The sequence below is a fragment of the Glycine max genome, chromosome 12 (assembly GCF_000004515.6).
Source record: "Glycine max cultivar Williams 82 chromosome 12, Glycine_max_v4.0, whole genome shotgun sequence".
NCBI lineage: Eukaryota > Viridiplantae > Streptophyta > Magnoliopsida > Fabales > Fabaceae > Glycine > Glycine max.
The window spans coordinates 36,513,593-36,534,496 of NC_038248.2; the positions used below are offsets into that span (position 1 = coordinate 36,513,593).

At 34.6% G+C, this 20,904-nt stretch overlaps 3 protein-coding genes across 5 annotated transcripts; 1 reads left to right on the forward strand and 2 right to left on the reverse strand.

Moving 5' to 3' along the window:
* The first annotated feature begins 2,836 nt into the window (after positions 1–2,836).
* LOC100787419 (E3 ubiquitin-protein ligase PUB23) lies at positions 2,837–4,462 on the forward strand. The gene has a single exon (XM_003540240.4). It carries the CDS (start codon positions 3,035–3,037, stop codon positions 4,316–4,318), a length of 1,284 nt encoding a protein of 427 aa, XP_003540288.1. The 5' UTR covers positions 2,837–3,034; the 3' UTR covers positions 4,319–4,462.
* A 1,605-nt stretch (positions 4,463–6,067) lies between these two features.
* LOC100786877 (E3 ubiquitin-protein ligase PUB23) lies at positions 6,068–8,187 on the reverse strand. Of its 2 annotated transcripts, XM_006592716.4 has the most exons (2): positions 6,737–8,163; positions 6,068–6,371 (listed from the first exon to the last, which is right to left on the reverse strand). In XM_006592716.4, the coding sequence occupies exons 1-2, from the start codon at positions 7,871–7,873 to the stop codon at positions 6,345–6,347; spliced, it is 1,164 nt and encodes a 387-aa protein (XP_006592779.1). In that variant the 5' UTR covers positions 7,874–8,163; the 3' UTR covers positions 6,068–6,344. The 2 variants fall into 2 exon arrangements, with proteins under 2 accessions (XP_006592779.1, XP_003540287.1); XM_003540239.4 differs by lacking the exon at positions 6,068–6,371 and having other exon boundaries at positions 6,535–8,187.
* An 8,478-nt stretch (positions 8,188–16,665) lies between these two features.
* Positions 16,666–19,840, reverse strand: LOC102664218 (pentatricopeptide repeat-containing protein At3g18970). 2 transcript variants are annotated; one of them, XM_006592718.4, is made up of 3 exons: positions 19,610–19,840; positions 18,147–18,972; positions 16,666–18,017 (listed from the first exon to the last, which is right to left on the reverse strand). In XM_006592718.4, exons 2-3 carry the CDS (start codon positions 18,745–18,747, stop codon positions 17,266–17,268), a joined length of 1,353 nt encoding a protein of 450 aa, XP_006592781.1. In that variant the 5' UTR covers positions 18,748–18,972; positions 19,610–19,840; the 3' UTR covers positions 16,666–17,265. The 2 variants fall into 2 exon arrangements, with proteins under 2 accessions (XP_006592781.1, XP_006592780.1); XM_006592717.4 differs by having other exon boundaries at positions 16,666–18,972.
* Between the last annotated feature and the right edge of the window lie 1,064 nt (positions 19,841–20,904).

Here is a 20,904-nt window from a genome sequence, read left to right on the forward strand (position 1 = left end):
TTGTTTTTCCCCCCTTAAGTACAAGGGTAAGCTTTCGCTCGTTTTGAAGTTGATTTTAGCCGGTGCAGCTCAATTTAGACCGCAGACCATGTCTACATATGTCAATTGTCATGGGCATAGGGTGTGTCACCACTTCGATTCTTATAGATACAAAATATAACAATTCAAATGTGAGGTCTTTGATCAAAACATAAATAAACACGATTTATGAATGGATCTTAATAAGATTTTTTTAAAATTAAGTATTAAATTACTATAATGTGCTTAAAATAATAAATTTTAAATAAATTATTATAAGATCAAAATTTATTTCTTTTATTTTCTTACAATTTACTTTTATCTCATCTCTTTATCTTTTCTATAACATTACATATCATATATATCATTTTCTCTTTCTATTTTGTTTTGTTTTTCTCTTTACCTTTTTCCTTCTTCTACCCCTAAATGAAATGGATGAACGTTTATTTTTTTCCTTAAGCAAAAAATATATTTCAATCATCTCAAACTTTTATTTATCTATCTTTATGCACGCATGTACATGCATGTGCATATATAATTTTCTTAACTTCCTACTCATTTTAAATTAAATATAACATTATATCACAATTTAAATTATTTATGATAAATATAAATGTATAACTTATATATTTAAAAATATTTATTTATTATAATTATATAAAAATATTTATCTTGTACAATGCACAAACTAAAGTGCTTGTTAAAACTAAAAGTATATTAATAAAGAGAAAAAGACTTGTTTAACATTTATTGTTCATGTCACAAATATGGTTGTTGCATTGGGAAATTGAATTCATGTGAGCCAAATGTGTGCACTCAAATATTTAAGAAGACTTGCCCTAAGGCCTTCAACCTCCCCTACATTTAAGTGTTCTTCAACGGACTATGATATCATCTTTTTGTTCTGATGTTGGAAAGGATAAACCAGGTGGCTCAAGTTTTGGAGGTAATGGTAGCAACCGTTACATTGCATTTATTGTTGTAATTGTGATGTTAATTGTTATTTTTATTTATTGTTGGGATTTTAATACTAGTTATGTTAAAGAAAAGGTGGAAGCATGCAAAGAGTTCTCAAAATACAACTGAGGTGTGGGGAGGAAAGAATTATATTGTTAATTTATTAACTTCCAATGGTAACATGTCAATTCAAATTCAAAGCGAACAAAACATACTCAAAAATGATAGTTTTGACATTATTTACAAAGGAGAATTGAGTGATGGAACAAAGATTACACTAAAAAAGATGTTGGATGAAAGAAGAATAAGTGAAGTCACAACTGGAATTGAAGTGCTTAGTAAGGTTTGATAGTGAAATGTGATTGCACTTTTGGAGTTTTGCTCGAATGAAAGTTTATAACTTCAGTTGTGGGAATATATGCCTTAGGGTCGAGTGCTCTTTAAGGATTTGTTTTTGTAGAGAGGATATATATACTCTTTGTGCTGTAATATCTCTCGAGTTAAGTTTAAACCTGAGATAACTAATTAAACTAGAAAAGTCATATAAATTGATTCATCTGCTCACCATTTTTCATTTGTGATTGTTAAAGAATATAAAATTTGTTTATTTGTCCCTAGTCCCTAGGAAAATTCTTGTGAAGGACTAAAAATACATTATTTTATGTTAAATTAATGTAAAATATAAAATGACAAAAATAAAGAATCTCATAAATTCATAGATAAAATCCTAAAATAATTATAATTATAGTATTTTATATTTAATATATAAAAATGAATGAATTAAATAGTCATTAATTCCAGAAAAACATCATATATAAAATTCTTAAACAATTAAAATTAAACTATTTTATATTTAATATATAAAAATGAAAGAATTAAAGAGTCATTAATTCCAGAAAAAATATCATATATTCAAAGATAAAATTCTAAAATAATTATAATCATATTATTTATATATAATGTATAAACATGAAAAAAATAAAGAGTCATGACTTCCAGAAAATAGCATATATTCAAAGATAAAATTCTTAAACAATTATAAGTACAATATTTTACATTTATAGTGATATATATACCCAATGATAAATTATATTAATATTTTGTATTAAATAATAAAAAAAAAGTGAATGAATGAATCGTGCCAACGTAAGGTTGAATTCAAACTTGATCCTATAATCTTTGAAAGTTCCGCGCACTAATTTGTGCGGCCGGCCTTATAGCTCACTCTGGAAGTTGGGTCGTCAAAATCGAAATTAATACATAGAATGAAGTAAAATATAGAAAATATGAATAAAATATGTTATAAGACACCTAAAAAATATAAATATTATAAAATTTATGATATAATAAAAAGAGAGAAAAAATATTAATAAAATCTCTAAAATAAGTAAATATTTATGAATCATTACTCTAAAATATATTATCATCCATAAATTTTTTTTATAAAATATAGTCTATTCATTCATTCATTGTATACACTCCCCTACGTGAGCATCACTAAGTTTGAAACTTATTTTGTCTTTGCCCTTTTTCCATTTTTTTCTATATCTCTTCTTGGTTTGAAAATTATGTCACCATCCAAATCAACTTATCAAGCTGCAGTATTAGCCGCCGACGTGAACAATTGGCCACCACCAAGTTGATTCAATTCGTAGCATAATAAGATCCAGAGACAGTTCATGCGTCTAAAATTCAAACACCATATAATTTTGTAGTATTTCAAACGGTTGCTGCTAGGTTTGACCACCCAACTCACCTTTCAAAATTTTCAAGCATCTAGACTAGTAAAATCAAGGAAAATTACACACATACCAAACACACATGTATATATATAAACATAACTTTATAAGTTAGTATGTACATAACACATTCATCAAAAAATGTCTTCTGCCCTTTCGCCAACACATAGACAACAATATTTATTGTATATATATATTAATAATCTTTTGGAACTTTATATTTAATAGAGCCGATTTCTCTTACCAAAGAAAACAAATAAAACCCTTTTCTTCTTCGTCCTCATCTCTATATCAGAAAAAGCGTACACACCACATTTCTTATGCTGTATGAAACTGATTATACAATGACAGAAATTGAAATTCCTCAGTTTTTTCTTTGTCCTATTTCACTTCAGATCATGAAGGACCCTGTGACAACCGTTACGGGGATAACATACGACAGAGAAAGCATCGAGAAATGGTTGCTAAAAGCGAAAGATTGCACTTGTCCAATCACAAAGCAACCATTGCCACGAAGCCCAGAGTTCTTAACCCCAAACCACACACTTCGGAGGCTAATCCAAGCGTGGTGTTCTGCAAATGAAGCCAATGGCGTAGACCAAATTCCAACCCCGAAATCCCCTCTTAGCAATTCCAACGCTGAGAAGCTCGTCAAGGATCTCGAAGTTTCTTCTCGTTTTCAAAAGGCGTTGGAGAAATTACACGCTCTTGCAATGGAGAACGAAAGGAACAGAAGGTGCATGGCTTCTGCGGGTGTAGCAGAAGCTATGGTGCACGTGATCACAAAGATTTTCAAGCAAGGTAACAAAACGACGCCGTGCGTTGAAGAAGCTCTTAGAATTCTTCGTTTGCTTTGGAGCAGTGCCAATATGGTCGACAGCAACAACAACAACAACAACAAAATTAAGCGCATGGTGGGTGAGAACTTTGACTTTCTCAACTCTTTGACTTGGGCTTTGCAGCTTCAAACCAAGAACAACGTCAAATTAACAAACGAAGCAATGCCAATATTGAAACTGGTAATTGAAGCCAAAGACTCAACCCCTTTAGGGAACTTGAAGCTTGAATTCTTCAAAGTTGTTGTGAGTGTGATGAAAAATAGAGAACTCTCTCAGCAAGCTGTTAAATCCGCGTTGCATGTTCTTATAGAAACGTGTCCTTTGGGGAGAAACAGAATGAAGATAGTTGAAGCAGGTGCAGTGATTGAACTCATTGAGCTTGCACTTGAAAAACCAGAAAAGAATATGACAGAACTCGTATTTATTCTCTTGGCGAATCTTTGTTCTTGTGCTGACGGGAGAGAACAGTTTCTGCAGCATGCTGCAGGCATTGCTGTGGTTTCTAAGAGGATCCTTAGGGTTTCACCAACCACCAATGATCGAGCTCTTCATATATTTTCCTTGGTTTCCAAGTTCTCGGCGTCGAATGAGGTTGTGCAAGAGATGCTGAGGGTTGGTGCTGTGTCAAAGCTTTGCATGGTGTTGCAAGCAGATTGTGCTTCCTATTTGAAAGAAAAGGCAAGAGGTGTACTTAGGTTACACTCCAAAACATGGAACAATTCTCCCTGTATTCAAGTGTATTTGTTAACCAGATTCCATAGGTGATCGATTAATTAATAGAAGCTCCAATTCCATTTTTGTTCTTAAAGGAATTCTTGGGTTCATTTTTAACCCTTCATTTTTCATCCTTGGTAATTTTTTGTTTGTATGAAATTAATTGTACAAGTTGGAGAAAGAATTAAGCTTTTATTTGCCTATATGTGTGGAGAAATTATTATATAGTTCAGGCTATTATGATTCTAACTAATCTTTACATGATAAGTAATGAATGTTATTAAATATTTTTTTATAATTAAATTCAAAATTTTAATTATATGTTAAATAAAGATTAATTGGTTTATAACACAAATATTTCCTCCTGTGTTGCGTACTATAGTTGGCGTTGATGTAACATGAGGCCCCAATTTTTCTCTTTAAAGACAAAGTTCATTGAGTATCTTATGGGCGTTTGATCTGCAGCCGACAACTATGTCGACAAAAATGGTGGCTAAAGATTAACTTCGCCGCATGAATTGTTTGAAAGCCATAAGTGAAATCTTACTTTAAAATTGATCAATGCTCTGAAAATTAATTTTCATGTGCTTTAATTAACTTCTTATTTTCTAGTTGTTCTTTTGGGTGTAAATTTGTTATGTTCCTTCTCCTGTACTTCTCTCCAATCAGCATTAAGAGCACGGGGAGTTAGAAAATGGGTCAAATCCAATAAGCTAAGGAAAATATGGTTAGATGCATATGTTGGATTCTGAAAATGAAGTTTGGTTTTAACTTAACTTAAATTAACCTAACTCAAAAAGGATTATACTAGATCTTTGGGCTAAACAATTATGTTTCAGGGTCTAACACATTTGTACTGATTTTTTTCAAGTTATTAGAAATACATGAATTAAATGTTGAATATTAATATATATATATATATATATATATATATATATATATATATATATATATATATATATATATATATATATATATAGAATTACAAAAATTAGAATATAATAACTAATTATATTATATTTAAAATTATTGATGTATGTAGATGCGAAGTAGTTTAAATTTAAAAATAAAAAAATGAGCTCACAATCCAAGCCATTTAACCTGCAACCATTAGTAAAAAAACACAACTTTAAGATATATTGTTTTTTACATTTTAAATCGGTTTTGCATGGATGTAAAATCAGTTGATATAAGAAGTTGTTACTCTCTAAATTGATTCCAAAAAGTAGTGTAGAAAGTGACTTTTACAATTATAGATTACGTGGTTAATTGGATTATATTCAATTTTCTGATTCTACATTAAAAGTTAAAACAATAAACAGTTTATTCAAATTTTTAATTTTTTAACGCAACGTTGAGGTTGAGGTAAAAAATGATTCGGATAACTATTCAAACATACTATTAAAAAGTCTTATTTTCTCATCAGTAACTCTTATTTACTTCAAATTTACACTCAGGAGTATATGATCATGTAAAACCAAATATGTTGATAAAGAAAAATAATAAATGTCAATATAATATAGGTAAGTGTTTAGATATCATCAGTCAGAAATTTTCTTTTTTGCTATTTGTAATTTTAAAAATAATGAAAATAACTATAATTTTTTAAAAAAAAATTGAAAGATTAAGGAAAAAAGTCCAGAAAAATATAACGAGGGAAATAGAAATTTAATAGAAGAAAATAAATAAAACAAAAAGTTGATTTTTTTTCTTTAAAAAAAGGTTACTTAACGGAAGATTTTTATATTTATATAAATAGACAACTTGTATAAGAAAAATGGTGGAAAGAATATTCATTTGTTTGAGAGTAAAGCATCATAACTAGACACGCAATAGATATCTCAATCCATTTTAATTGCTCCTCTAGCTATTCATGATCGAGGGCCATTCTCAGCCTCATGTATGCTTTATAGACAGATTCATAGTCTCAAGGCCAAAAATGAGTTTGCAGCTAATCTAGCTGAATTTTTCTTTAGTTGACTTAGCAAGTCTTATCTGTCACCTGTGGTGTGTGTAGTTCATCTGTAGTTGGTTGCAATTGCAGCAGACATTAGGATTTGTGGGGTGAGGTGAGCAATTACACCCTCAAATCTAACTCCCATTTCTGTGAAATCAGCCAATTTGAACTCTTTACTACACTTATAATTCTCAATAAATGGAATATGAAATTTATAATTAACAGCGAGTGTGCAATCAAGCCTAATAAAATGTAGTTGTAGTTGATTATTAATACTATAGTTTAGATGAGTACAATGTTCAACAAAAAATTATCCAAGGAGCTTTTTTCCCCTTGATTACTAAGATTCATTTGTATAATTTAAAAACCTCTGGCACCAGACACTTTCATCAGATGCATGTACACAAAAAGAACTTATGAATTATGACAGAATTAGATCATGGATAGGAAGATAACAAAGGTACAGGAATACATGGGGAATTCTTCCAAACCACCGAGTGCAATTTGAGTACCTCTTTGGCTCTCTCCTTAGTCTTAAAACCGCAATTCACTTGAAGCACCAAACACAACTTGGACACAGCCCCAACCTGCAACATTTCATGAAGCACTCTAGCATTGGCAGAATACCTACAAATAGAGGCCAAAATTCTAACCCCTCTTTCACTAGCCACATGAGAGACCCTTAGAATTTTCTTGGACACAATGGCCACTCCTGCCCCATGGTTCAACAACTCTGCACGCCCTTCTGCACACCCACAAAGCTGATCCAAAGCTATCAAAATGAGTTCACATGTTCTTCTTTCCGAGGTGCCGAGAAGTAGCTCGATGAGGACCGAAACTGTACCATCCTCGACCCCTTTGATCCTGTTTCTTCCCCACGGAAAGAGCTCCACAATGAGCTTCAATGCAGCCTTTGAAGCCTGATGCGAGATCTGATCGCAAAGCACGCGCATGATTTCCACAAACAGCGCGGTTTTGACACTGATCAATTGGATTGGATCAGCTACCTCAAATGCTGATCTAAGCAGCATTGTAGCATAGACTCTAGATTGGTAGTTTCCAAGCCTCAGCACATGAAACAATGACTCGATAAAATGAAATTCCTCGTTGTTAATCAGAGTTTTAAGTCGAGCCTCGGAGAGATTGAGGTGGAACAAGACTTCAATAGCTGCTTCACTGAGAACAGTTGAGTCTTCTTGTGTGTTGTTGTTCTTCATTGTTGTGGCCAAGAATTCTATTACTCCAGCAGACTCTAAACATGTTTTGTTCCTTTGGCCTTCAAAGGCAACGGATCGAAGCCTTGTGAGGCACTTGAGTTGCTTCTCTGGGAACCTTTTTGCTTCTGTGAGGAGTTTCACAATCTGAGTTTTGTCTATTGGTGACTTTGGAGTAGGAATGCGTTCAACTCCAAGTGAGGCATTGAGGGTGCACCAGGATTGGATCAGCCTGCGTAGAGTGTGGTTTGGAGTGAGACCATGGTCTAATAGGCACTGCTTAGTAACGGGGCATGTGTTGTTCTTGCATGAAAATAACCATCTCTCTATGTTTTCTCTATCATAAGTGATTCCTGTGCAAACCGTGACAGGGTCCCTCATGAGTTGAAGGGAAATGGGGCAGAGGAAATGGGCAGGGATTTCAATTTCGTCCATGTTTGAAAGGATTGGATTCTCCTAAAAACAATGCAATGGCTTGATGAAAAGAAGGAAGAGATGAGTATTGGCTAGAAATGTGAAGAGTGTAGAGAGTTGAATGAGGATAAGTATTAAGAAGTCAAATTTGTGAATTGTTGAGTAGTAGCTGCTTCTGGTTGTGGCACATTTAGTTGTGTCATGAAATTTGTGGTAGAGAAGATACGAATTGTAATACAAGTTGTTATAAACGATAAAGTCAACACACGGAAATTGAGAGAGAGGGGGAGGGTGAATTAATAACGGCCTTTTCCAAGGTTTCGGAAGGAGAAAAAAAAGAGGTGTGCGTTACTGTAATAATATTAGCGACTTATATTAGCTTCGATATGTTGGTGATATATAATAATATAAATGATGAATTATATAATTGTAAGGTATTGAGGGAATTAACGTCGATGTAGACAATAGCAAATTATGCAAATAAAGCCTGATATGGAGGCTTTTGACTAGCATTTATACAAATAAAGTATACGGAGATGCCCATTATTTTTGTAGTATTTGATCTCTGCGGAGACCTTAATGCTTGCATGGTTGTTGCCGACAAGTTCTGATGAGGCTCATGCATTTCGCCATGATTGGATGCTTTCTCACGCTTTTCAGGGCTCAGTCCATTAATGCTTTCTTTGATTGTTTCCTCATAAACGTGTTGGGAGCTGGTATTCTGGGAATTGCTTAGTTAGAGTAATTAAGGCTATTTTTTTTTTGGAAAAAATATAAATTCTATTAAACCTAAAATAATATAACAATAAACAGATATATTTTATAATTAGAAAAAATTAAAAGTCTCCCTAATATAAAAAGATTTATATCATCGTGTTATTATTTTGTTAGTAGTTTTGTAGTTTCTTGTTAGCAAGCGCATGTATCAAGGAAATGTTCTTTTTGTAGGTTTCAAATAAGGTGTTCCTTTTGCTATTTGTAGGCCCTAGTCGCTATCTTCTGGTCTCAATAAATCGATGGCACTAAATGGCTGCAAACATAGTCAAAGACTCATAGACAAGCATCCATACAAGACAGAAAATAGTTATATATAAAAGTGCCTACACTTTGTACTTTTGCATATACAACATGTACAACAAAGATTTGAATTTGGGCATTCATTTTCCTAACGAACCTAACTTACACGCAGAAAACGAGCATTTCGGGCAAAAATGAATACGTAAACACTGGAATCACGCAGTCCTGAATAAAAACAATGAGAAACTACACATTATTGTCTACTTGGAACGGTGAAAGGCAGGGAAATACGCCAATTCCTTCATAGCGTTATTAAGACCCCAACATATTTTATGTAAGTTGTCCCTTGCATTGATAGTACTGTATGAACTTTTTTCTTACATTTCGACCAAAAAAAAAAGAATTTCTTACACAATATCCGATCATCTTTTCGAAAAAGGTAATAAAGATTAAAGAAACGAAAGTATTGTTTGTTATTAGTTATTTTCGTAAAAATAAGTTTATATAAAATATAAATCAATTTTGAAGATCTGATCTAGAAATCCATGTGCTACAAAATTATGATTATCCTCATTCACATGGCATTGGAAACTTCGTGCCAGTGTTGGACTAATACCATTTAATTCAAAGATGATTACCAGTTTCACACAGTTAAGAATATAAATTTACGACCAAAATAATATATAATCAATAATGAAATAAAAAAACAGTTGACTTAAATCTACAGCATTTATGTAAATGTGTCTACACTACTGTCATTTATTTTTAATTGATTATTACGTTAAAAAAAAACCTGAGCTATGATAACATTTATCATAACCATTTCTATGGTATAAAAGTGCATAATTGATTATATATAAAAATCATATCCACAGAAAATCAAAATTGAGCTGGATTAAAGCTGCAATCGTAAATGTAACAACTGGAAATCGGCTCAACCTAGGTGAAGGCATTGACTAGAGACGGCAGTGTGCCGCAAAAGTAACTTAGAAAATGGATTGCCGTCATCTTATTATATAAAGCCACTTTTTTTTTTTTTTAAGAAATGTAAATTATATTAAACCCAACATAATACAATAATAAATGGGACATATCCGGCAGTTAGAAAAAAAAACAAAAGTCTTCTTAATACAAGAAGATCTAGATCAAGATGCTAAAACAAATGCAACATGTGCGTTTGTCTATACATAAAAAATTTAATCTTGCTAATAATCTCTATTACAGAAAATTAATAATATTCAAAAATCAGCTTGTTCCTAGACAGTCAGATGCAGTAGACCGTAATTGCTATAGCTAGACAACGAAATTTTCCTTGAACACCTGATGTGGATCTGCCCCTAATTAAAGAGTTAGTAATGCGCTGCAAAGAAGTGAAACGCCTGCGAAAATGAGCTAAATCACGAATGTGAGCCCAAACTTGGAGAGATTTCCTGCAAGAAAAGAACAAATGAGCATTTGACTCAGCCTCATTTGAACATAAAGGGCAGAGGGAACCCTTGTTCAAAAAAGCAGCTTTGTCAATAGTAAGCAGCCGGTTCCTTTTAGCAAGCCATAGAATGAAAGACATCTTTGGAGGGATTGCTGGATTCCATATAACAGGACACCAACTAACAGTAGACTTGACACCTCTAATGTATTCATAGACTTTGCCAACAAGCAATTGTTCATTGGTGCTCCAAGATTGAATCCTCTTTTTGGCCTCTTCCGTACTTAGCTCTTTGGAGATAATAAAGTCCCTTATTTGAATGATTTTCTTTATCAAAACTGAATCTGATGAAGAAGTATTGTAATTCCACACCTTGCTCCCTCTGAAATAGTAATGGTGAACCCATCGAACCCATAGAGAATCTTTCTTACAATGAAAGTCCTACAGGATACGGGAAAGAAGCGCAAGGTTCCAGTCCTTGAGATTAAAAAGGCCTAAACCCTCTTCTTTTTTCGAAGAACAAACTACTGACCAAGCAATCAAGGGCTTGTTTTTGCCAATATCCGCTTTCCCCCACAGAAAATTATGGCACGAAGCGTTGAACCGGTCCAGAACAGATTGAGGCAAAGGAAAAATCCTCATCCAGAAATTCACAATTTCTTGAATAACTGCTCTGATCAACTCTAGCTTACCTGCATAAGATAAAGATTTCCTACTCCATCCCTGAATCAGGCCAGTAACCTTGGAAAGCAAGGGAGCATAGTGGCATACATTTAATCTAGATGATAAAAGGGGAACACCCAAGTACCTAAAAGGGAAGCCACCCAAGCTAAATCCAGTAAGATGCTGAATATGAAAAAGCTCATGAGGCCTAATACCGACTGAGTATATGACATATTTATCAGAGCTAATGGAAAGCCCTGAAACCCTACAGAAGTGCTGAAACTTGGCAAACATAGTTGACATAGAAGGGATATCTCCTCTAGATAGAAGCATAATATCATCTGCAAAAGCCAAATGAGATAGTTGAATACCTGCACAGTTTGGATGAAATTTAAAATTGGCATCATCCTTGAGGTTGCTCATATCTCTGGAAAAGTACTTCAAACAAAGCACAAACAGATAAGGGGAGAGAGGATCCCCTTGTCTAAGACCCCACTGCCCTTTGAAGTGGCCATAAATGGATCCATTGACTGCCACATTAAAGGAAGTGAAAGAAACACATTCCATGATCCAAGTACAGAACTGTGCTGGGAAGCCAATGGACTTAAGCATCCAATCCAAGAATTCCCAGGAAATGGAATCATAAGTTTTACGCAAGTCAATTTTCAGGAGGCATATCGGAGAGGATCTTTTCCGGGCATATTTGCGCAAAATCTCTTGAACTAGGAAGATGTTGTCCATCATCTTTCTGTTCTTAGTGAAGGCAGTTTGAGGTTTCCCAATAATAGTCTCAAGCACTGGGGCTATGCGGTTGGCCAGAATTTTAGACACAATCTTGTATAACAAATTACAACAAGATATGGGTCTAAAATAGTTAACCTGGGAGGCTTGATCATGCTTAGGAATAAGCGCAATAATAGCATGGTTGATCTGCTTTAAAATTTTTCCAGTTGTAAATAATTCATTAACCGCCGCAAAGATATCATTACCAATGATATTCTAAGCCTTCTTGAAGAATAAAGCATTGAAACCATCTGGCCCAGAAGCTTTATTGTTATCCATCACAGAAATAACGTTCCAAACCTCTTGCTTAGAAGTAGGACAAAATAAGGCCGCAAAGCAATCGGTGGGAACCTTAGGACCCCTGTTGCAGATCGAAATGGAAGAAGTTTGGGTCAGCTCATAAGCACTAAACAAATTCCTAAAGTGATTCACAAAAGCAAGGGCAATTTCATCTTGGGAGAAAGTGTTATGCCCATCCTCTAGCCTTATGGCAGCAATAAATCAGTTGTGTTTGTTGCGCTTGATTAAAGAATGAAAAAATTTGGAGCATTTATCAGCCTGCAGGAGATATCTGTTTTTGATGAGCTGAGCAAACTTCATAGACTTCGTTTTTCTAAGCATAATGGTCTGCCCTCTAGTGCGGTTTGCCAGAGCAAGAAGGGAAGGATCCTGAGGATTTTGCTTTAGAGAATTAAGCACACTGTTATATTCAACCTCAGCTAGCTCCACTCGGTTGGAGATGTTGGTCAACTCCTGCTTAAAAAGATTCTTCAATGGAGCTTTAAGAGCTTTCAATTTCTTACAAACCTTGAACATGCTACAGCCATGAATATTTTGCTTCCAACCATCTGTAACAATTCTTGAGAAATTTGGATGATCCACAATAGTATTGTTGAATTTAAATGGAGAATTACCTGTAGGCACTACCAACTCAGTGGTGACAACTAGAGGAGTATGGTCTGAAATAGAAATAAACTCCATAACTTCACAAGCAGAATTTTCAAAGGAATTGAACCAGGCCTGATTACATAAAGCTCTGTCCAGTTTGCTCCACACCCTGCCATTAGTCAACGTGTACAAGGGGCCATGAGTGTTGATGCTCCCCAGCCCCAAGTCAGAATAACAATCCACAAAATCTTGCAACTCATAAGCATTTGGCTCAGCTCCATTGAAACGGTCGGTGGGAGACAAAATGGAGTTGAAGTCACCAATGAGGAGCCAGGGGCAATTCATATTATCATTGATACTATTCAAATTTATCCCAAGAGATCTTCTTGCCACAATGGAGTGAAGACCGTAAATGAATGAAACCTGAAAGCGCTTGGCAGTGGTTTTACAATCAATAGCACAGTGATGCAATTGGGCATTTGACTCCAAAACAGAAAGATGGATCTTATCCTGCTTCCAGAGGATAAGAATTCTGCCAGCATTATAAGAAGCAAAGTTATGGGTGAAGTGTCAGTCACTAAACTTTCTTCTCATGATTTCCTCAACTGAAACCTTATTCAACTTAGATTCCAACACAGCCATGACGTTAACTTCCTTGCAGCGAAGGAAGCTCTGCATCGCATGATGCTTCAGAGGCAAATTAAAGCCTCTGATGTTCCAAGAGGCAATGATCATGGATTCGGACGGGAGGAAGCCTCCCCGACGCTAGTTACAACTTTATGATTTCTTCCTCTTTGGACATCAACTTGCATATCCTCAGTAGGAGTTGTCTTTATGAGTTGCACTTTTTTAACTTTTTTTTGTTGTTTTGTTTTCACCTGAAAAAACCCCTCTTCTATAGGATCACCAAACTCAGTGTTCCCTGTTTCTTTGAGGTCAGAAGAATTCTAAAGGACAGGAACATGATTTGTAACCAAAACATGTTTTCTGTGAGAAGGGACAGACAGATTAGTCTGGACATTCTTTGGATTATTAGAGGGGCCTGCTGTATTGGTATGTGGGGGCATTGTTGAATCACCCACTTGTGGCTGATCCAAGGTGGGGCAGGCTGTGATGAGAACAGACTTATTCGCAGTGACAGTTTTACAATTAGTGAGGCGGTGCCCAATCATCTTGCAGTGAGTGCAAAAAGAAGATCTATTTTCATACTCAATCTTTTGCACAAAAGTCTTCCCTGTAGGAAGTCTAAATCGCACTTCATCGATGAGCTCCAAAGAAGCATCAACCTCAACTAAAGCTCTAGCAAAAGAAATAGACCCCTTAGAAGCAGTAAGATGGTCAGATCGAATGGGCGAACCAATCTTGGACAGGATCTTCCCTAAGGCTTGAGGATTCCAAAGCTCCAGAGGAAGATTTCTGAGTTTAACCCAGACAGGGATCTTGCTGAGCTCCTCATTGCCAAAGTCAAAGAATGCTGACATAACCTTCTGCAGTAGGGGTCTTTGAAATATGAAGTAAGGGCCTGCAGAGAGGACTTGGTTCAGATCGTCCTCAGACTCAAATTTAAACACCAGCCAACCACTTTCATGAGTTGAGTATGAAAACTTGAGTCCCTATTTTTGGCAACAATCCAACAGAGCTTTCTTTCCTGGGAAGCGGCCAACCACATAGCCAATAAGGTTATGTCCCCAAGCCTCTTCCAGGGGTTGCAAATCAATTTCTTCCAATAGCACTTCATCATTAGAGGGTGGAGGGGAGAACTTCATTCCAAAACCTTTGGAAGGGTTTCTGTTATCTTTGAACAGATTGACCCAAGGAGTGGGAGTCTTATTGTCGTCTAGCTGCGGTGATGACTTATAGCCACAAGAGTGAGATGAATCATCATCAGTGGTTGAATCATTGTCTCCTAAGGTGCAAGAAACCTCTAGGGAAGATTCAGATTCGGCACTGCATTCCGACAAATTATCAAACATTTGGTGTGCGACATCATCAATTTTTGCAGAACTTGTCCCTACCTTTTTTACGAGCACCTTGCCTACAAGATTATCTTGTGAAGCAGTATAAGCATTCTGATTTGCTTGGACAACATCCAAGCAACTAGCCAGACTAGAAGTAGTAGATGTTTGGGATTTACCTGAACCTGAGGTAGTACCCTTCACCATAATTTGCTTTGCAGCTGAGTGCGATTGACGACCCTTGTTCTTCCCCATCAAGAGTAGTTCAAGCTGGCTATTGCAAGTAGTAACTAACTATTTCATAGCCCAAGATGAGAAAAAGCGATAGGGCACGCGAGTGGAAAAACAACAAAAAACTTTGGAGACCGAGGCAGTCAGAACTTCCAAAGATCGAAGAAGGAACCCCAACATTTGTAGAGAGCAAAGACTTACTCCGTCGGTGGCCAAGCCATTGGGAAACACCCAAGGACGGAAAGAACCTAGGTGACGAGGAGCTCTCTCTTTTCCTTTGCACAATTAATTTAAAGCCACTTTTTTTTAGTTCTATGAACTTTGTGTTTAGGTGATTTTATTTGATAGTTACGTTGAATTGTGGAAATTGAAACTGTGAACGGTCAAAGAGAGCAGCGATTTAGCAAAGGTGTGGATATGAGCTAACGATGAATAATATATTCCATTGCTGAATTTGCTGTGAGCTGTGTACCTCGTGATCGTAATAGCCAGAATTTCATTCTTTTATTATTTTATTGCAAGCTAACAAATTAATAGACGCAATAACGCTGTCAGAACTCGGAACCGGCAGGTGCAGAGACCAGGGCATGGATATGAACCAGAAGGTTCATGATTTGCGGTATACTAATTCATATATTGAAAAATTATACTTGCTTATTTGTTTTTTTTTCGGGTACTGAGGGGGCCGAAAAGGCCCACTTGCTTATTTGTTTGATTCTTGCTCAGAGGCCACTAATTAACACATTCAGTCATCCAATCCAACCGACGTAAGTTTCCAAAGTTCCAAGTTATGGTGTGCAAAAAATTACTACACATTGAAAAATTATTAAAATTATGGTGTAGGTTTGGAGACAAAAATGGCCTTTTAAGTGCCTTGAATGGCCTTGCACGTCTACTAGGATTGTTTGCAGCTGAAAATTATGGTTCACAATGTTTTTACAGCCCACCATGATACCATATCACAGTGAAAGTGAAATTGGTAGCATTTGGTTGAAATCTAAGACATATGATGATTACCATGTAACTAGATTGCTCCAATTTTGTTAGACTGTAACTAGGCTCTCCTTGGGTTATTATGGATTCAATTTCTAAACATAAAAATGATCAAAACTAAGTTTCCTAAGTTAATTAGTCTTGTTGTAATCAAATCAAGCTAGTTCCATTTCAATCGGTTTAGTTGGTTAAGGATGATCCATGGTTAGTTTCCATAAACCATGGTTGCTTACTCTTTTTTTTTTTTACTTAGTGAGAAGTATTCTCCAAATGCTAGCTGTGATTCTTCTATTAATTGTGGGAAAAAATTGTTACATGAATGATTAAGGCGCTAAAATCCCAACTCAAGTTGGACTGGGTTTAAGATTAATAGTATATATCATAATCCTTAATTTGAATAAGGGGCAAACAAAAATCATAAAATGATATATTATATAGGATCGATGTCACACTAAACCGTCATTCTCAATTTTTTAAAAATAGTTAAGGGCTTTCAAATTCACAATTATTGCACTTAATTTTAACATATCATTAAGCATAAAATAATTATATGTAACACTTTCCAAATAGTTCTTAGTTTGATTAAGACTGATATACAGTTATAAACATTGTATGATATGGATATTGGAATTCGACTATATTTAAGCAGGTAGAAGAAAATGATGCAATTGAACGCTAATAGAAGATGAGCCCTCAAGAAATTGCTTCTCCGCTTCATGTACATTTTGGAACCCAAATTGACATATGGTTTTTAGTCCCTGCAATGGAAAGGTTTATATTTTATTTGTAAAATATGTATATATATATATATATATATATATATATATATAGGTTATGAGACTGTGTGCGTTAGGCTGTTGCTATAGTTTTTTTTTTTCGGGTTTAAACATGAATTATTACACTTAACTTCCTATGATCTAAATTTACATTGTCTTCTCTCCTTCCATAATTAACGGTTTAGTTTTATTGAGATCTCAAACTACTTTTTTGCAAGGGTGTCATCCGAAAATACTTGGACAAAAAGAGAAAAGACTTACAGGGAGGAAATCTGCGATTACCCTGCTGAAGGGCCATTAGTACAACCTCTGTTGATTTTTATCAAATGCTCAATCTCAAAATCCTCCCTCTTTGGATTTTGTTCTACAGACAGAGTCATGAGAAAGCTGAAAGCTAATGAAACCACTAACTAATAAATGATGAAAGCCGAAAAACAACACTTTTATTAGTATCATACCTGTGCACCAGTTATACATGGTACATCCTTATATACTGCTGTTAGAACATCTCGCATTTCCAATCTGTTAATTAAGAGTATTTTTCAGTAAACTGTATACTTGTCATTGCTTCTATTTGTGTACTATTGCTTTTAGTCTCAGCTACTCCAGGTATTCTTTGTCTGATGGGTTTATTGTCTTGCTAACATAAATTTTTTAAAAGAATCAGATATCAATTTCTAATTACAACACAGCCATGCTGACAGTTTGAACAGCGCTAGAACCAGCTTTGTTTAAAATACTCTTAGCTTTCATTTTTATCCTTACAGTTTCAACGTCATCCCACTTTTCTGCTAAAGCATAAACATTTGACAGAGCTATGTAGTCCTCGCTCTTCGGAGACTCTGCAGAACTCCACTCTTCTAACTGGAGAAGAAACTTCCCCACCTTCTCTCCCATCACAACATCCCCATGAATATTGCATGCAGCCAGCAAACTCCTCCATATTACAGCATCAGGATTAATTGGCATCTGCATGATAAAATCATAGGCTTCTTCTAACTTTCCAGCACGGCCAAGAAGGTCAACAATGCAACCATAATGTTGTATCTGAGGCATCACACCAAATGTTCTCTTCATTTCAAGGAACAATTGAAGGCCTTCTTCAACAAGCCCACCATGACAACAGGCTGACAAGAAGCTAGTAAAAGTTGCTTCATTTGGCTTCACACCATAAGCTCCCATTTTATATAAAACCTCCAAGGATTGTTTTCCTTTCCCATGGATGGCTAGGCCAGTAGTCATTGCCGTCCAAGTCATGATATTCTTCTGGTTCATTCGCCAGAAGACAGACAAGGCACTATCAAGACATCCACATTTTGAGTACATATCGACAAGCCCAGTGCCTATAAACACATCATCTTCAGGAGTACACACTGTCTTTTCTGCAAACCCATGTATGCAAGCACCAGTTTCCAGCATACCAATTTGAGAAACTGCTGAAAGCACAGAAACTATAGTTGTAGCTGTTGGTTTAATTCCACTTACATCAATCAACATGTCAATAAACAAGTATAACGCATTGAGAGCATATTTCTTGTTTCCTTCTTTAAGGGAAGAATAACCTGTTATCATAGCATTCCAGGTAACAGTGCTTCTTCTCGGCATTTCATCAAACACTTTTCGGGATGAGATAATGTCTTTGTTGCTCGCATAAAAGTATACTTTGGTAGTCGGAACCACAATATTTGACTCAACCCCATGTTTTACTATCAGAGCATGTAGTTGTCTACCGACCCATAATGTCGAAGCTGAAGGAGAGCGAGCACAGGCTCCAAGAACAAAATTGTAAGTGTACTCGTCAAAAAACATGAGTCCCCTAGAAAACTCATTTCGGAAAATAAGAATAGAATCATTTGGTTGCACACATCTTATCAGAGTATTGAAGAGAAACAAGTCTGGCTTGTCAAAGTACTGGAACACCAAACGTGCATTATTGGCAATGTGTTGATCCGGTGAGCCACAATAATGCTCAATTAACTTGGCCCAAAAGGTGGGATATTTCAGGCCATTAGTGATTAATTGGGCATGAATTTGCTTTATATTGTAGGACAATTTGGGCAAAGAATATAAGAAAGAAATACATCTGAATCTTGGAAGGCAGTTCAGCATGAGGTATATTATGTCTTGATTTTGATGTTTGAGAGTTTTATGTCTTACCTTCATTTGACAACTCACATTAAACTTATCCTGAAGTTTTATGAGCAGATCACAAATGGCAGAAGATGAAGATTTAGAGCCGTACAATTCTGTTGAGGTAGCAACATCCCCGTACTCAAGCACCCTGGTGTGTCTATCCAATTCTGATCAAAAGACTTCTACATGGATTTCATCCTCATTCATCCAAGAAGATCCTCAATTCAGTTGAGGCTTGAGAGGTTTGAGTCAATTCTAAATTGAAAACAAGTTAATCACAAGTAAGAACGTACACAATTCCCAAAATCAGATCTTAGTACCATATACAATTCAGATTCACTATAGTAATTCATTTTTTCCCATTAAAATGAATAAATATGGAACATCCCCAACTCTATGCAAGTTAATTTCCAAGAAAAGAACAAGCCAGAGTAAAAAAAAAAAAAAATCCAATAAGCAATTTCCATCATTCAAGCAGTGCACATTTACTCTTGCTTTTTCCCAGCCTTTTTGGGCACTGCACTCAATTGCTTGAAAATGAAATGATAAAAACTAATTCCAATGTTACCATAACATTATTTTTTTTCAATTCCTCCAGCATCACTATCAATAGCAAAAGCATTGAGCAAACTCATACGCAGCTAATAGAAGATAACGCATTCCTCACATGAGAACAGAGACAGCATTTAGATACTATATGTCTACTTCCACCGCCATCAAAATGCTCATTCTGATTTTGCTAAACTATCATTTATGACTCATTATCAGTAACATCACAAAAACAAAGAAAAACGAAAAGAAAGCGATGCTTTCAAATCCTAATAATAACACATAGAATTGAGCATATTACAAAAATATGAAACGCAGTTGAATTAAATCAACAGACCCATACATGTTATTGTAGTCCGTCAGGTACACGATATCCAGTGGCAGTACATGAGTTGCCGAAAGGAATTGAACGGTGGTGGTGGTGGTGAATGGAATTTTTTACCCTGATTTTTAAAGAATGACTAATGAGCCCTTGTATGTACGGGCGTCCTTTTGTCATCAACTTATGGTCCAAATTCTTCCTAATTTTTTTTTAATCCAAATTATATATTATAATTTATAACAGACTTAATTTGTATTTTTTATCCTTAACTTATTTAATTTTTGGTGTATTTTATTCCAAAAAATTAATTTGACCCATTTTATTCTAAATTTTTCAAAATCTTGTGAATTTTACCTTTCGTCGTTTAATATAATTGTATTTTTTACCCTTAATTTTATGTTTTTTTGATAAATTTTACATTTAATTTTTTTTATATTTGGTAATTTTTACCCCTAAATTTTTACTTTTTTGGAAATTTTTATCCCTCGACTTTTGTGCATATTAATAAATAAATGATAAAGGGTAAAATTTGTAAGATTCTTAAAAGTTGGAGATAAAATATATCAAATTAATTTATTGAAAATAAAATTTACCATAAATACAATTAAGCCTTTATAATATAAGAGTAGATTTATATATTCAAAATATTTATTTATTATGACTTGTAATTATATAGTAGTAATCATTTATTTTGTGCAATATATATACATACTTAAATATTAGTTAAAGATAATTTATGAGAATAATTTTTTATTTTAAATATCACATTTTTCATATGTATTTTTTGTTGTTCACATACACATTTGAGATTTTACATACTAATTTTTAATAAGAACATACTAATCCAGCGAACCAATCTATTTTGTTTTGCTAGTGACTTACCAACTTGGTTGGTGGATGAGAAAAGTCGACATGTTAAGTCACCTAACTAATTCTCTTCACCATTTTTAGTGGGTCAATCTGCTTGACCCACCAAACACAACCTGTTCTTCCATTCTTAATTGGACTCAAAGTTTATCGAATATTGAATCAAGTCGACTAACTATTTTCATTTGAAAGCAAACAATTAATACCTTTTTTACTCATTGCATTGTTTTTCTTTTTTATTATTTGTTTTACAAAATACCCTTCATGAAAACTAGTTTTTGTTATATATTTATGTTCTTATACGTTACAAAAATTAGTTTCTGAACATAAGAGAAGAGAATTTCATAATTAATGAGTTTTGTTCATGTTTTTATAATTTTCAATTAATTTAAATAACTAATAGATAGTTTAATGCTAATGCTCCTCTTTTTGAAAAGAAAAAATAAAAA

Excerpts from the sequence above, each read along its gene's own strand:
- LOC100786877 (XM_003540239.4), bottom strand. The coding sequence starts at position 7,873 with ATGGACGAAATTGAAATCCCTGCCCATTTCCTCTGCCCCATTTCCCTT.
- LOC100787419 (XM_003540240.4), top strand. The coding sequence starts at position 3,035 with ATGCTGTATGAAACTGATTATACAATGACAGAAATTGAAATTCCTCAG.
- LOC102664218 (XM_006592717.4), bottom strand. The coding sequence starts at position 18,747 with ATGAAGGTAAGACATAAAACTCTCAAACATCAAAATCAAGACATAATA.